The 17119-nt window shown below is 47.3% G+C and overlaps 1 protein-coding gene across 1 annotated transcript in view; it reads left to right on the top strand.

The window, feature by feature from the left end:
• Positions 1-1802, top strand: part of MTMR6 (myotubularin related protein 6) — a 35888-nt gene extending 34086 nt beyond the window's left edge. Inside the window, exon 14 of the mRNA XM_075562819.1 lies at positions 148-1802. Within this exon, the coding sequence (XP_075418934.1) occupies positions 148-393 (246 nt within the window). The 3' untranslated portion in view covers positions 394-1802. The remainder of the gene's footprint in view (positions 1-147) is intronic.
• Positions 1803-17119: the final 15317 nt, after the last annotated feature.

Genomic DNA, 17119 nt, shown 5'->3' on the forward strand with positions numbered 1-17119 from the left:
CATCTGGGTTTTGAGGTGTTCTCCTGCATCGTACGCAGAACCTCCAGACACACAGCGTTGCGTTGTTCCCTGCTTGCATGTCCTGGCCCCATGCAGGGTGGGGCGTGCAGCTCGTAACCCGTCTCCCTCCCTTCTGGCTTGTCGTAGAAACTTCAGCAGCACAAAAACAAGCAGACCAAGGAGCGGCTTCCCTCGGTGCGGCCCGACTCGCCCTCTCTCAAAGCGTCCCTGTGCCTGAAAGAGCAGGCTCTGCTCCCAGTGGCCGGTGCCCTGCGGACGATAGAGGGCAGCGAGGCCGCCGACAACCGCTACAGCGACTACGCCGAGACCTTCGCCAAGGCCGAGCCTGGCGTGGTCAGCCTGGAGTACGGCGTGGCCAGGATGACGTGCTAGATGCCCCGCGGGGGTGGGGAGAGGTGGACAGAGGGAGGGGTCACCAGGAGGCTTCCTGTCCTGCAGCCTGACTCCCCGGGAGGTGTTTTACTGATGACCCGAGGTTGAACTGCAGGTTGGGGGTTGAAGACAGAACAGCCTTAGCTCCTGGGAGAGGACAAGAACAAGCCAGTGTCCTGCCTCCTCCGCGAGGAATGGTGTGCGCTTCTGTGAGCGACGAGCGCTCCCTGGGGGCTTTGCTCAGAGCCCATGCGTGCTGCTGTGCACCAGTGAACTGGCACTGCTCTGTGACCCGGGCCACCAGGAACGACCGGCCGTGAGTCTCACAGAGCTACCGGGAGCGGAGCCTGCTGTAGGGGCCCTCTCCGGATGGCCATGTCCCTCCCATAGCCGAATCCGCTGTGCCAGCCCCTCATGGTCTCTAAGGAGTCTACAATAAATCCTTCAGGTCACTCTCTTTAGCCTTTTCCGTTTTCTGGCCTGAAGCAAGATGGGTCAGTTGGCTAGTCGGTTTTTATTGTGATCAGCCTTACTGATTTGTAAAGAAAGACCTGTGTCCCCATGAATTGTCTGAATCTTCCCAGCCACTGTCCCCCTTGCCCCCCCACCTCCAGCACACACACCTAATGAACAGTGGCCCGAGTACCCATCGGCGTTCCTGTGTGGCCGGTGCCCTGCCTTGCTCCCAATGAGTCAACACCAGTGGGTCTCCCCTAATTCACAGTTTTCCCAGAGCTAGGTTGAGGGCTTGTTCTGGACAGCGTAGCTCGGTTCTGGATTTCTTAAATACGAATCAAATACGCGACCGTCTTTCATATCTGGACCACCACATCCTGCTGGTTTTGTCTTCTGGCTTGGCTTTATTCTGCTTTAACTTTTAAACAGATGAGGCCCTAACATGGCCATAGGACCCAGGAGGAGGACCTCTGAAGAACAAGCCTGTACCACGCAGCCACGGTCTGACTGTCAGCTGATCCACTCCCACTGGCTGACAGACAGGGCAGCTGTTGCTCCATGGAACATGGCCTTCCTTTCCATCTGGCAAACACACGACAAGTAAAGAGAGCTTTACCTAGCGTTCACATTTTAACAAAAGCAACTTAAACCCTGGCAGGGGGGGTTCGTGTCGGTAGGGGCGTGCCTTGCTTTTTCGTTCTGGGCTCTGATTTGGGTGGGAGAGTCTTCCAGGGCTCTCCCTGTATTCTCCCCATGTCTGTAACTCAAGCCGTGTCGACGAGTGTTTCTTTCCCTCTCACCGGAGTGGCCTGCCAGGTGTATAGATCGGGAGCCAGCAGACTGCCTCTGCGTCCTATGTATTGGAAGAGTTGCAGTGTGTTTGGGAATGTGTAGCATGTAAATTATTTCATCGATTATTTAAAAGTAATTAAATGTGCACATTTTACTTTGAATTTTTTGTTCTGCTTTTTAAAAAAACAAATAGAATCAAGTTCTTACATTTTGTTTCCGATCTCTCCTAAGCAAATGGACCTGCACGATGTATTGGCGTAACCGCAGCAGTCGGTAGGTAAGGTTAGGGCAGCTCATGGTCTACAAGAGTGATCTTTATAAATAACACCTGTTACACGGGAAATTTCCGAAATACCGAGAAGGTTATAAGGTGTCTCCAAGTCGGCTCTGACTCTGTACAGCAGAACAAACACCACCTGGTCCTGCACCATCTTCACAACTGCCCCTGTGCCTGAGCCCAGGGGCACAGCCACCGTGTAAATATGCATATTGACAACAGCATCTCAATGCCAACCTCACTTCCATGGAATTGACGCTGACTCATGGTGACCCTGCAGGACAGGGAAGAACTGCCCCTGTGGGTTTCCCAGACCGTACACAAAGCCTCATCTTTCTTCTGCAGAGGGGCTGGTGGTTTCGAGCTGCCAACCTTACAGTTAGCAGCCTAAGGGTCGGAAGTTCCCATAGGTAGTTAATTAATCACAAGTCGGACTTCCCTTTGGTACTTGATCAGTATTTTGGGGGGGGGCGGGTCTTGCCAATGTACTGACTGGAAAGCAAGTCAGGTGAGTTCCCATGTTTAAGGTCAAATCGCTGTCCCAAAGGAGGTCTGAATACAAGCATGAGAAGGAACGTGGCTGACGGCGGACGGGTGGGACTTCCCTGAGGGTGCTTGGAGGGGCGGTCCCCGGGGTAGGCTCGGAATAGTGCAGGGAACAGGCAGCCAAGCCCAAAGGGCAGCCGCTCCTGCTTTAGTTTGGGAAGGTGGCAGGGCAAGGTCCGTGGTGTCCGCCTCACCTTCCTTGAATGTCTGCGCCAGTCAGCTTTAGAAGACCGAGAAGCTTCCAGTTGGCCTTCTAAATGAGGGAAAATGTCGATTTTCCGGAAAACTACAGACCACTGGCAGGCTTGATGAATGACACGTAGCCATTGCTGTCGCCGAGTTCGGCCTCTTCGTTGGCTTTTCCATGCAGTGGTCCAGTTGGCATTAGCATAACTTGATTGGTTAAGGTAACGTGTTGAGTCTGGATTTAAAAATATATGTAACTAGATGAAAAGTTCAGAAAGCTGTACACAGAAAAAGACATTAGTTTAAAATGACGAGGCGTCTCTAACCATATAGTGCCATCGTGTTTACTTTCCAATACCGAAAAGAAGTAGCCATCGCTTTTATAATGAAAACAGTATCAGTGCTCTGGTAGTCACCTCAGTTGTCTCATATGATGGGAAAGTTGGACACCGAATAAGGAAGACCAAAGAAGGATCCGTGCATTTGCGTCACGGTGCTGGGGAAGAATATTGGAAGTCCCGGGACTGCCAAAAGATCAAGTAAATCTGCCCTGAAGAAGTACAGCCAGACCACGGCTTAGAAGCTACGATGGTGAGACGTTGTCTGTCTCGTGTACTTTGGATATGTTATTGGGAGAGACCCGTCTCTGTTAAAGGACTTCGTGGTTGGTGGAGTGGACAGTCAGTGGCAAAGAGGATGACTCTTGGGTAGCTGGAGTGACACCGTGGCTGCAACGGCGGGCTCACACACGAGAGCAGCTGCGAGGATGGCACAGCACCAGGCAGGGTTTCCTGCCGGGCATGGGGTCGCCACGAGCAGCTCAGTGGCACCGAAGTGATTTCCAGGGCAGTCTGTTGTCTTTGTGGTCGTCTTGCACCGCCCTTCCTAATAGCCAATGAGTAGACGCTGCAGCTTTGGTCCTTAACCTTTGATTTGGTAGGTTCAGACTGGCCAACTGGGGTATTCAAAACAACAGCACATGCAAAACAAAGTGCTTGCCTTTCATGATATTTCCGAGATTCGGATGCTTAAGGGGAGCGCCACACTGCAGACCTCGATCCCAAGCTACCGGCCATGCTCAGTAAGCCTCTCTCTCCTTAAAGGGGGGCCGATGTGCTCTTGCACAAAGAGCTGTGCACGGGGTGGGGGGGTTGGGGGGGGTGAAACATGCTTGTGGTACATTGGAATGAGTGCCAGTGTGAAATAAACCGTGGTGTTCAACAACTGAGATTGTGAGTTCTTTGTTACTGGAGTATAGCCCCGTCCATGCCCAGCGAGAAACCATTAGCAACTGAAGAAATCAACAATTCCTGAATTTTGCCTCAGGTTCAGCCCTTCATTGCCCCCAGTATGCGACTCCACCTGTGACTTGGTCCAGTACCCAGTTCAGGTTCACGGCGCTCAGTATGTAGAGTGCTGCATTGCATTTGGCTGCCCTCTGAGTGCTTGGGCTTGAGCAGTCTCCTCCCCTTTTCTCCGGTGCAGTGGCTTTTGGAGCCTTCTGCTTCTGTCTGATTGCCCCGCTGCTCTTCCTCCTGGATAGTGGCTCTGTTAGATGCCGAGGAAGCGCTCCGTACCGCAGGACTTGGGGGATAACAGGAGCTTGTTTACTGGTGGTGACTGTCTTGGTCACTTGGTTGATCTCTTCATCGAAGAGGTACAGTTTTTCTCTGCGATCTCAGGTGTTGTGTGACGTCAAGTCAATATCGCTGACTTACTCTACCATGTCTCCCGGACGCTGACCTCACTTGCATTTTTGCAGAAAGTTCTTTGACCCATGAAGTGGGGAAAATTCCTCTAGTCAAGGGATGGTAAATGTTTAATTCTTTTAGTTATTAATTATCAAGAGGAAGAAGTTGGTGTAATAGTCTTTTCATAAAAAACAAAAACAAACCCATTTTCTCTAGAATCACTAGGGACATGGATTTTTGCAATCAATTACACCAAATGCTCTTTTTGCCTGGATTTTTCCAAGTATGGCCAATAGGATCCTTTGGAAGGCCCTTCTGTAAACTTTTGATCACCCCTCTAAGCTTGAGAACCAGTTTATTTCTAATACAATCGTACATCCCAGGTTCATCTTGTACTTTCTCTGCCCCAGTTTTGGAAGCAACCGCTTCTCTAAGGAACCTTTCTTTGCTCACGGGCAATGGCAATTAGAAACCAAACTGGGCCTCGATGTGCTTATTGCTAATGGTTTGTCATTGCTTCCGGGCCCTTTCAGTGGGCAGAGCTGGGAAGGAATGCTCTTGGTGAATCAGGAATAATAGATTTGTCCTGTAAAGAGCTACAAGTCAACACCCATCTCGCAGGAAAAAAAGCTGAGAGATAAGATCCATCAGAGAACTGGACTCAGAACAGACTGTCAGTAACTGGGGGGGAAAAACAAAAGTTGGGAGGCAGGACCAAGTGAGAACACTGCAAGGGAGGTTGGCTGCAGATTTAGATGGAAAACATTTGCAGGCCAAGCCTTAGGAGAGCGCTGCATCCTTGGACACCTCCAAAAACCTCTCCAGGGGCCCTGTGGAGGTCTCATCATGTAACTAGGGTGGGGGGGGGGAAGGAAGTCCCTTGGTGCTTTTGCAGGGGAGAGGAAGAGGAAGCCATTTAGAGACTAACCTGGCGTGTTTTGATTTTAACCATGGCCTCCCCTCAAGAAGAACTGTTTTACAAGAGCACAACCTATGTGGAAGATGGAAATGACCAGTCCATCCTGACTTATCTAAGGGGGGAGCGGAGAAGGTAGCGGACACCTGCTGTTACAGCCCAAGACTTAGAGGGTCATGAGCACTTGCTCCCTCCTCGCATGTGAGGACTGCAGTCGCCTGTTCAGGGAGGCTCTGGAGAAACCAGAGCCTCCAGGGGAGACAAAAACAGGTCTGAAGCAATTCTCAACCTGTGGGTCACGACCTGCAAGGTCAAGCGACCCTTTCACAGGGGTCGCTCAATTCATAACAGAAAAATGACAGTGATGAAGTAGCAACGCAAATAATTTTATGGTTGGGGAGGAGTCACCACCACAGGAGGAACTGTGTGAAAGGGTGGCAGCATGAGGAAGGTGGAGGACCACGGGTCTAGAGGAAACTGCAGGCTCTGGCAGCGCAGCTGTGGTAAATTGCCTAACTCCTAGCCAGATAAGAGCCTCAACTAAAGACCTATTTACCGTAGATCCCTTTTACCCGGATGGATCATAGCGAGCTTTCAACAGGAAATTACAAGGCAACACAGCCTGAGAAAATTGTGTTGGCAAAGAACATTGACGGTGCCACGGACTGCTCAAAGGACTTCTTCCAAGACAGACATGGTCTTTTCGGCGTTCATGGTACCAGCACCCCAATTCAAATGCACCAGTTCTTCAGTCTTCCTTACTCAAGATCTAACTTTCACATGCTTCTGAGGCGACTGAAAATACCATGGTTCGGGCCAAACACCTCCTAGTCTTCAAAGGAACATTCTAGTCTTTCAACACACTAAAGAGGCTTTGTGCCGCAGATTCACCCAATGCAACACGTCATTGCTCATAGAGAAGTTTCTAGAAAGAAAAAGGGAACAAACTCAAAGGTACTAGAAGACAGAAAACAAATTTTTAAAAAGCAGAAACAGAATAGAAAAACAATAGATCTGTGAAAGTAGAATTTGGTTCTTTGAAAAGACATTGTCACCTCATTGGTTACACGAGCAAAGAAAGAGTAAATGCAAAAACAAAAATGAGACATTCCATTTGGTTTTGCATTTTATTATATTCCAAGAGAAACAGGATTGTAAAAGGAGTACTATCAACAATTTTATGTTAACAAATTGAGTAATTCAGAAGTAATTCAGAAGAAATAATCTTTTAAAAATAATACTTGGTTTTTTTAATTGTGAAATTTATTTCTATATAGTTGTTATTTTCTCTTTCCTCCTCCTTGATTTTTCTTTCTCTTGGTTTTTCTCTTTAATTTTTAATATGACTTTTTGTTGTTTTGTGCTTGGTGAAGAAGAAATAACCTTAACAGGCCATAGGAAGCTGACTGAGTTAGTAATCAAGGACTTTCCCTAGAAGAGAAGTGCTGGGCAGATGACTTCACAGGGGAATTCTAGCAAACATTTATAGATGTGGCTCCAAGCCTATTTAAAAATGGAAGAAATAATATGGAACCCTCCTACCTCTTTCCATGAGGTAAGCATTACTCTGCTACTGAAACCGGACACAGAGAGACCACAAGAGGAGAAAAGGCGATGTAGACATCCATACTCTTCACAGACGAGAGACTGCCAAAAGAACAAACAACCTGCCTCAGAAGAAGCACGTCTAGACTGCTCCGAGAGGCAAGGTGCAGCCCCAGCGCTACGCAGAAACAGCCACACCCGCTGCCATCGAGTCGGTGTTAACTCACAGTGGCCCCTATGATTTCTGAGACTGTCAGAATTTACGGGAGTAGAAAGCTGAGTCTTTCCCCCTTGGAGCAGTTTCACACTGTCAACCATGCAGACAGTAGCCCAACATGTAACCCACTCTGCCCCCAGGACTCCTTCCTGGTTACTAAGGTAGGGCCTGAAAGGGTGCCAGCCCAGACAGAAAGGTGGTGGCTTCATCCACACCCAGCACTGAAGCGGGGGACGCAGATACGTCATCAGGGAAGTAGTGGATTGATTCACACCCTCTCCTAAGGTCAGGGAGCCCTGGTAACGTAGTTATGTGTTATGTGTTTGGCTGTGGTCTAAAAGATCAGCAGTTCAGGACCCCCAGCTGCCCCATGGTAAAAAGAAGAGTTACAATCTCAGGATCTCATGGGACCATTCTATAGGATCACTATGAGTCAGGTGACATTGATTCGATGGCAATGAGTTTGGTCTGGGATGAAAATCGGAGTCTATGCCCGCCAATTCCTGTGCATTAGTAGACAATGCCCTCTAAAATGGGACACGAGCCGCAGGACGCCCAGGATTACAATTCATCACATTAGGCATTGGGGCCAGGCAGCCATATTAACCACTGCGCTCACCCCCAGCTCAGTCAGGGCAAGATGTCCTCAGTCATGTTCACAACGGAATCGCCGGCAGCTGAAGCGGCATCAGGCATGTGGCATAATTCCAATGCTCTATAATTATTCTAGAAAACATGATTAAAAATCTACTTAATTAAAAAAAGTAAATCATTTTATTTGGGGCTCTTACAGCTCTTAATTCATACATCAGTTGTATCAAGCACATTTGTACATAGGTTGCCATCATCATTTTCAAAACGTTTTCTTTCTACTTGAGCCTTTGGTATCAGCTGATCTTTTTGCCCTCCCTCCCCCACCCTTGTGATAAACTATAAATTATTATTTTCATATCTTACAACGTCCTTTGTCTCCCTTCACCCACATCTCTGTTGCTCGCCCCCCTGGGAGGAGGTGTTATAAGTCAATCATTGCAATCGTTTCCCCCTACTTAATAATTTTAATGGAGCTAGTATAACCTCAAAAGACAGTCATTACTAGAAAATTGTAGACCAGCCTCACCTTTTAGAACAGATAGGAAGTCTTACATAGAGTTTCTACCCAAGTAAATTTAACAGTACATTGAAAGAACTATGAACATATCAATGATATTACAGAAATACATGAATAACTTAAAATTATTATATCAAGTCAACAGCTCGGATACAGAACAAAGTAATCTCATTAGATACTGAAGAGGTTTTTTATGAAATTCAGTGCTCTTGTCCTATTGCGATTAAAGGAAAAATCCTAAAACGTGGGACATATGAAGGCTCACATTTTATCATGGGGTAGGATAGGTAACTTACTCAAAAGGCTAAGTGAACTGTGAAACGCTAGAAGTTCTCCTCCACCATCATGGGGCAGCACCAGGAATGCCTGCCTTTGGTGTTAATGTCAGAGTGTTCTGGCAGCGCAGTCAGATATGAAATACAAACAAGAGCCCTAATTATTTACAAGGAGAAAACATTTGCAGCTAATATTGCTGTCTACCCAACAAACGCACGATAATCAAAGGTATAAGGAATGACGCGGTGCAAGGTGGAACATTCAAGATCTGCAGGGGTTCTTATAAGATCACTGGAAAGAAGTCAGACCAAACTACCACCAAGTCCATTCGAACGGGAAGTGACCCTGTCAGATAGAACTTCCCCTTTGGGTTTCCGAGACTGTGAAGGTTGAAAGTAGACAGCCTCATCTTTCGCCTGCCGAGAAGCTGGTGAGTTCAAACCAATGACCTTGAAGTTGGCAGTCCAACTTGTAAGTGTAGCCTACCACCCAGCCTGAGTTCCTGTTATAATTCACATCAAACTCAAAATCACTGTCATCAAATTGATTCTAACCCATAACGACTTTACAGGACAGACAGATTTCCCCGCTATGGGTTTTTGTTCACTAATACCATGTCTTCTCAGACTGCTTTCTACACTTGTAGCTAGTGGTCAATGGCTGTGGCACCACAAGGAGGGAGACAAGGAGGGATAGCGGAGGGAGAGCACAGTGGAACCATGGGGAGAGGTCAGATACTTACAGGCATCTTCCCTGAAGGCAGTCCCTGCCAGACTGCTGTCTCCCCACACCACAGCCCTGGAGCCCTTCAACCATTAGCTTGGTTCCTGTAGGTGGAGTTCACACCCCACTGATAATGGTCTCTATCAGTTGAGCCAGGGAACAGGCCAAACCGGATTTGTGACATCCAAGGTTAAACTGCCATCCCCAATCTAGGATCCGCCCATCTTGTCACATGTATGCCCCCAATCTCTCCTCCTCCTATTGCATGTCCCTAGACCACACCTTCTCATTACTGTTTTACCTATAACACAGTCCCTTCCTGTGACGTATGTCCTCACCTGTAATTAGGGGGCTTGCATGTCCCCAGAGAATATAAAAATCCTGGGCTACCATTAAATCTCTCTCACTCCCTCCACATGGACCACCAAGAGGGGCTGAGGTGAGCATGCTTCCATGAATTGTGTCCGACTCCCATTTATTGCAATACTTCACTTCTATCTCTCATGCTCTCTATAACCTTACTATGATCTTTACTTATTATCGCTGTACAATTGCGCCTACCGGACCTGTAATGATGTGTTAGGGGCTGGCTTCCCCTGACAGTGGAACCATTTATCTAAATTCTCCCTGGGACTCAAATGTGTACGTTTTATTGAACTCTGCCATGGAGTGGATCCTGTAGCCGAGTTACTCTAACAAACAGTCTTCATGTTTTCTGGCCTAATGTCACAAGCTAATCATTTGTTAAGGAAGCGAAAACAGACCATGCTAAAATAATAAAAATCAGAATAACTCCTATACTATAAAGAGGTTTAATATTTCCCTTTACTTGAGGAGCCCTGGTAGCGTAGTGGGTTACAAGTTCGGCTGCTAATCACAAGGTTCAGCAGTTCAAAACCACCAGCCACTCTGGGGCCAGAAGATGTGAAAGAGTTCCAGTCTAGGAAATCTATAAGGGCAGTTCTTTCCTGTCCTATAGGGTCACTGTGAGTCGGCATCAACTCAATGGCAGTGGCTGGTTTTTTTTAAGTCCCCAAACAACCCCCTCAAAAATTCAAAAACAAATAGAAAACGTTTTTTTCTCCTTTGAAACACACTGAGTTTCATCAGTTGGCTACCTCTCAGTGTGGTTCCTGTGAGCACTGGGTGGACGCAAAGGAGCCTGGTGGCAGGCTGAACGGGCCACCAACTGCGGGGAACAGAAAGCCGCCTCTTTCCCCCAAGGAGTAGTTGGAGGGTTTGGACCACTGACCTTCTAGTTAGCAGTTCAGTGCTTAGGCTACTGTGCCACCAGGGATCCTTAACTGAGTGTTGGGAGCAATAAATGAATATTACACATTGGGCTGCTACCTACCAAGTCAGCAGTTCGAAACCACTAGCCACTTCTCAGAAGAAAGATGAGGCTTTGTACTCTCAAAGAGTTCCAGTCTCAGAAACCCACAGGGACAGTTCGCCGAGAGTAAGTGTGAGTTCTTGATCTCCTTGTCTCTGTTGTCTTAACAACCTCACTCTCAGGGATGGACGGCTACTGTGGGGTTTGTCAAACGGTCACCTGAAAAGTCCGCCCTCTGCTGGCCATCAAAGGCAAACCAAACTACTCCAGCCCAGGCTTTGGGCAAAGAGAAATATCTGTTGAAAAACCGATCACATAAGGAGGCTGAGGGACCGCTTTCTCCCACTGCTTCCCCAGTGGGCTTTGTACTCCTGCGAAGAGCCACAGTCTCGGGAAACCTGAGGGGCCGTTCCACCCTGTCCTACAGGATCGCCGAGTCGTAATCGAAAGGGAGAGGAAGGAGTCCTAGTGGTGCAGTGAATTAAATGGTGGGCTGTTAACCTCCAGGTCAACAGTTCTAACCCTCCAGCTGAAAGATGGCTGTGGTCTATTTCCTGAAAGACTGACAGCCTACAGGGACTGCTCTACTTTGCCTTAGAAGGTTGCTACGAGTTGGAATTGCCTCCACAGCAGAGCGTGAAGAAAGTGTGAAGAACAGAGAAAATAGGAATTCTAGGCATCTCAATGGATGCAAAAGTGAATGACTATCGACTGTGATCAGTTCATTAATGATACCAGAAAAGGTGGGTCTTGTTTTAATTTTTTTAAGCAAAGGTGGTGTTTAGATCACACACTTTAAAGACAATTGAAGCATGATGCTTCAAATCATCCAGTTGTGGAAACTCTCTAGCAGAGAAAGTTTGAGCATCGTTCCTGGAATATTTAAACTTAGGGGTAAATTTAGAACCCTTATTTTAAAAACAAAACAGATAGATCAGGATCATTGAGATTGATCTTTTCCCAACTAAAACCAACCCAAACTCACTATCCTGTGTCTCCTGAAGGGTGAGGGGTGATTGTTGTGTCGAACTACTGACCTTGAGATTAGCAGCTCAACACATTATGGGGGCCAGTGGGGTACGCATTGGGTGGCTCACTGAAAGGGCAGCCGTTTAAAACCACCAGCTCCTCTGTGGGAGAAAAATGCGACCGTCCGCTTCATTAAAGCTTTGAAGCTTCACGTGGGAAGGAGATGAGCCAGTCAGGGTGCAGGGTAGCACCGATGAAACATACAACTTTCCTCTTGTTCTTTAATGCTCTCCCCCACCCACTATTATGATCCCAGTTCTACTTTACAAATCCTGATAGACCAGGGGATGTACACGGGTACAGATCAGAGCTGGAAACACAGGGAATCCAGGACAGATAAACCCCTCAGGACCAATATTGAGAGTAGCGATACCAGGAGGGGAAGGGGCAGATGGGGGAGAACCAATCACAATGATCTACATATGACCCCCTCTCTGGAGGACGGACAACAGTAAAGTGGGTGAAGGGAGACATTGGATAGTGTAAGACATGAAAAAATAATAATTTATAAATTATCACAGGTTCAGGAGGGAGTGAGGAATGGTGGAGGAGGGAGGGGGAAATGAACTGATATCAAGGGCTCAAGTAGAAAGAAAATGTTTTGAGAATGATGATGGCAACAAATGTACAAATGTGCTTGACACAAACGATGGATATATGGATTGTGATAAGAGTTGTATGAGCCCCAATAAAATGATTTTTAAAAAAGATTTGTAGCTTCAGAGACCTCAGGGGGCGATTCTACCCTGTCCTGCAGGCCTGCGATGCATGGAAATGGAATTGACATCAATGGGATGGTGGTTAGCTGGTTGGCTGAACTTGCTTAAGAGCCTCGAAGGGCTGAATGGTCTCCATCAGCTCTCCTGGTGTCTAGCTCGTTGCTCCAGCCAAATGCATATTTGTTCATTGGCGGAATGCATAGATGCTGACTGACAACCCTTCCCCAATGGGCACTTGCTGCCTTCGAATGGTAGAATTCCATGAAAATAGCTGTTTGCATGCATTTGCCTACGTGTCTGCTAGAAGCGGGATCCCACGGGAGACTCACCCGTCAGGCAGTATACTGTTTTCAGACGTCATCAATGTTGCCGTGTGAGCTAGACCTTCAGGCGAGACCCTGGATTGTTCGTTCTCACCAGGAAGTGGGGAGGGTGAGAGTGAGTCATTGCTTAGGGCGTAGGCTCCCACCTTATTGTCCCCTTTTTCAGAAAAAAGAAAAAGAAAAATTGCTCGACACCCCCCACCCTGACAATTAAAAATGCTTGTGCGATGACCCATCATCCAAGCTAAGGTGTGGGTATCCGTTTTGCAGCTCCCTGGTAGCCAGTGCCACCCCCGTCCAGCGGGTGGTATCACCCACTTTGGCAAACCTGACTTGGGGGCCACGCAGTCGATTCTGACTCGCAGTGACCCTCTAGAACAGGTTAAAACTGCCCCTGTGGGTTTCTAAGACCAACTTGTCCTGGTAGTCGCAAGCCTCATCCTTGTCCCATGGAGCGGCTGGTAGTTTCCAACTGTTGCCCTTGTGGGTAGTAGCCCAACTTGTGATCCACCAGGCCACCAGGGCTCCTTAACCTTCGGTTAACGGTGACAGGGGAATTTGGACATGGATTATGGTTGCACACATATGAACATAATGTCACAGAAGTATATATCTTAAAAATGTTAAATGGAAAATACATGTGTGTATACATGTATATATGAGGGAGTATCTTTTTTTTTTTTTAAAAGAACAACCTTCCTTCAAAGTGCTACCATTACACTTAATAGATTTGTCAAATTTGTGATTCCACTCTTGGAAACATTTTTCAAACTTCCCTGTTTGGATGGCTGATAGCACCTCCCTCTTTTTTTCTGTTTACCTCTTCTAAATAGTCAAATCATTTCATGCCCCTCTTTATTTGCAGAACCAAAAAGAGGTCACATGGAGTGAGATCAGGTGAGTCAGATCCCTGGGGCAAGAGAGGCATGTTATTTTTTGCCAAAAACTGTCACGCTGAGATGGCTGTGTGAGCAGGTGCATTGTTGTGGTGGCAAAACCAGTCCCTGGTCTACCATAAATCACTCACTGTTATGCAATGTTTTCACAGAACCTCTAAACAGAAAGCTTGATTAAATAGAAAGTCTGAACTGGTGGAAAGAACTTCAACTACATGATCCCCCTCAGATTAAAAAACAAACAAACAAATGAGCATCATCTTGACCTTTGATTTCACTTGATGAGCTTTTTTGGGGTGAGGGGACATGGCTTGCTTTTGAGGTCCTAAGAATAGCATAGTCTTGTCACCAGTAACGACCTTGGGGGGGGGGGGAATCTGGGTTGATTCGGAGCTGTTCTTTCAAAGCAGCACATGTTTCCCGTGGACGCTCTTTTTGCTGGCCAGTCAGAACCCAAGACACACATTTCACAGCCGCCCTTCTCATTCCCAAATCTTCTGTGAAATTTGCCGAGCCGAGCTCCAAGATAGTCCCGAGAACCTCCCATGTCTTCACTGGTCCGGCAGTCTCTGAACACAAGTGCATGCATTTGGTCAACATTTTCGTCCGTTTGGGAAGTTGATGGACGTCCAGAATGAGGTTTGTCATCAATCGACATTTCACCTTTTTTGAAACGAGAAAACCACTCATACGCTTGAGTTTTTCCATAGCGCTGTCCTTGTAAGCTGTGTTCAACATCACAACAGTATCTGTGGCATTTTTCCTGAGCAGGAAACAAAATTTCACAGTCCCACACTGTTCTCTTTAATCGGCCATCACAAAAAATGAGGTTCAAGTGAAGCTGCTTTTATGAAAAAATTCACTGTGACCAGAGAGGACCTTCCTGGGCGATGCCACTGGGTGCACTAACTCAGAGGGAGTTGCTCAATGCTCTCCTAGAGGGAAAAATGAATTTTATGAAAGCTCTGCCCAGTGGAGCTTTTTCCATTTTGGGGAGTGTACCCCTTTGTATGTGTGTATACATATGTGAAGATTTTCTATATACATACATAGTATTATATATGTATGTATATACACACACATACATATACCACTGCTTGAATCCATTCTGACTCATAGTGAGCCAATAGGGCAAAATAGAGCTGTTCGGTAGGGTGTCTGAGGTCCTGTCTTTGTAGACACAAATAACCTCATCTTCCTCTCTCAGAGTGGCAGGTGGGTGTGGACCACCAGCTTCTTGGTCAATGGCTCCACTGTGCCGCAGGGATCCTGTCTGTATGGATATTTATGTCTATGTCATACAGCGCCATCCTCTGGCCACTGGCTCCAGACACCAGTAGGCCTGTGACCTCAGACCAGGACACTCTTGCAGATTCTGGCAAAATGCATAAAGGGACCACGAAACACTAAAAGTGTCTCCTTTAAACTCGTGAGACGCGCCCAAGAATCCCCGCCATTGCTACTCCCCTTAGAATCGCCTCGGTGATGTGGGCAATTTTATGCAAATATAGACCTGTTACAATGAGGAGGTTTCAAAACTATATAACACGAGGGAGCTTCGGAAAGTCTTTGAAAAAATGGAATGATAATGGGGTTTTTCATGATCTTTTTGAAGCCCCCTCATGTGTGTAGGTATGTGTGTCTATGACTGACATCAAGTTGATTCCAACTCCTAGTGACCCTGTAAGACAGACAGAACTGCTCTTTAGGATTTCCAATACAAAAAATATATATGTACACACACATATAAAACGTGTTCTACAATCATAAAATACTAGCTGATTGTACTGACTACAGGAAAAATACTACAGGAAACCAAGACCAAGACTGTGGGCAGTCATTAATTTGCAGACATTTGACCACGCCATGAGCATTAGGTGGGTCATGACAGAGCCAGTAAGCTGCACCCCAGTTGTCCTTGACAGCTAGCCTTGTAGGGAATTCTTGGCACCCTGGGAATAAAATCTACACCCTTCGCTCATGCTGGCGCGAGTGGCAGGCCTCTCCTGCTCCCGCCTTCTTGCCCCTCCCTCTCCTGCTGCACAGGAGCGCGTCTAGGACATTCAGGTGAATCCTTCCTTAGAAACACAGTCTCCCCACCACAGGTGCATGAGTGCCAGCGATGGGAAGGCTGACAGAGGGGGGTGGGGGGTAGGGGGGGCAGAAACTGGCATTCCTGGCACTCTGACCCCAGGAGGCCTGGGAAATGAGAGATGTTTCTGACCTGCAAGGCCTCGCACAGCAGGGGCTCCACTGTGTGTGTGTGTGTGTGTGTGTGTGTGTGTATACGGTCTTCCTGAGAGCTCCAGAGGGCCCGCTTAACTGGGATTAGACATCCCCACTGCCAGGCCCCAAAGAGCCTCCCAAAGAGAAACAGCTCTGGGAAAGCTGGTGTGGACCCCCCTCCCCAATCAACACACGGGGAGCAAAAGGTCTCAGCCCCCAGATTCCCTAGCTGGGCTGTGGGTGGGAGACCTACCAGGCAGGGGTGAGCACCTGACCCAGTGTTACTTCTTTTTTAAAAAAATCACTTTATTGGGGGCTCTTACAGATCTCATAATATTCCATAGTTCAATCACATCCAATACTATTGTACCATTGTTATCACAATCAGTTTCAAAACATCTTTCTTCTTGAACGCCTTGATATCAGCTCCCCTTTATCCCCTCCCCCCCACGCCCTCTAATAACTTTTTGAAGCCCCCTCACTAAGCCCATAACTTGCTGTGGGATTTTTTTGGAGGGGGTTGTCTTGTAATATCTTTATTGCTCTTTCTCTTGTATATATATTTCTTTCCTTTAAATTAAGAGATCAGTTTATTAGGGGCCAGTGGTTCTTCTTCAACCCTTTGGACCAGTTATCACAACAGCACAGGCATGGATGCTGATGCAGACAAGTGAAATCCGGGGCCCAGCGTCTCCACTGAATCCCTGTCCACTTGGTCTTCTCTAATTAATTACCCCAAGCGTCGTGACGGATCACTTCAAAGCCCCAAATCCCAAATCTGATGTAATCATCATTTGGTTAAGTCATTACTGGCTTCCGGCTCAATCTGCGCCCCCATAATTGCTGTGCTAAGTGATTAATATCCAGGCTCTGACCTTGAGCAGTAGAGGGAACCTCTGTGTCCAACCCCCAAGGACCACCCCTCCTTCCCCTATGCCTTTTGAGTGAAGTTTAGACTTTAAAAAAAATTGACTTTTAATTCATTAGTCTTACACCAGGGGCCTTCGAAAAGTTTGTGGGAATAAATGGAACAAAAAAATCATGGCATTTCACCACAAACTTTTTGAATTCCCCTCTGTATAAAGGACTCAGCATGGTTTAAGCTTAGGCTTGTCTACTTTTTTTCAATGAGCTATTAAAGAAGTAATGCTGAAGGGCCTGAGTCTGCCGGATACCCGACAGTCCCCTTGAAGTTCAGCCCTTCGTGAACTGGGGTGGCAGCAAGAACCAGAAACACCACCCTGGCTCGTGCAATGCACTGGAAGATCATGTCTCTCCGCTCTGCAAGGGGCTCGGGCAGAAATAGAACGTGTGCTCCATGCCCACCCTCAAGGATGGCGAAGTTCAGGTGGTTCGAATACAGCTCCAAAGACCAGCTATCGGCAAGGTGGTCCAGGGGTACATCATCTACATCGAGCGCATGCCAGGCGGGAAAACCAATGGCACCGTGTGGGCATTCACCGG

The sequence above is a fragment of the Tenrec ecaudatus genome, chromosome 11 (assembly GCF_050624435.1).
Source record: "Tenrec ecaudatus isolate mTenEca1 chromosome 11, mTenEca1.hap1, whole genome shotgun sequence".
Lineage (NCBI taxonomy): Eukaryota > Metazoa > Chordata > Mammalia > Afrosoricida > Tenrecidae > Tenrec > Tenrec ecaudatus.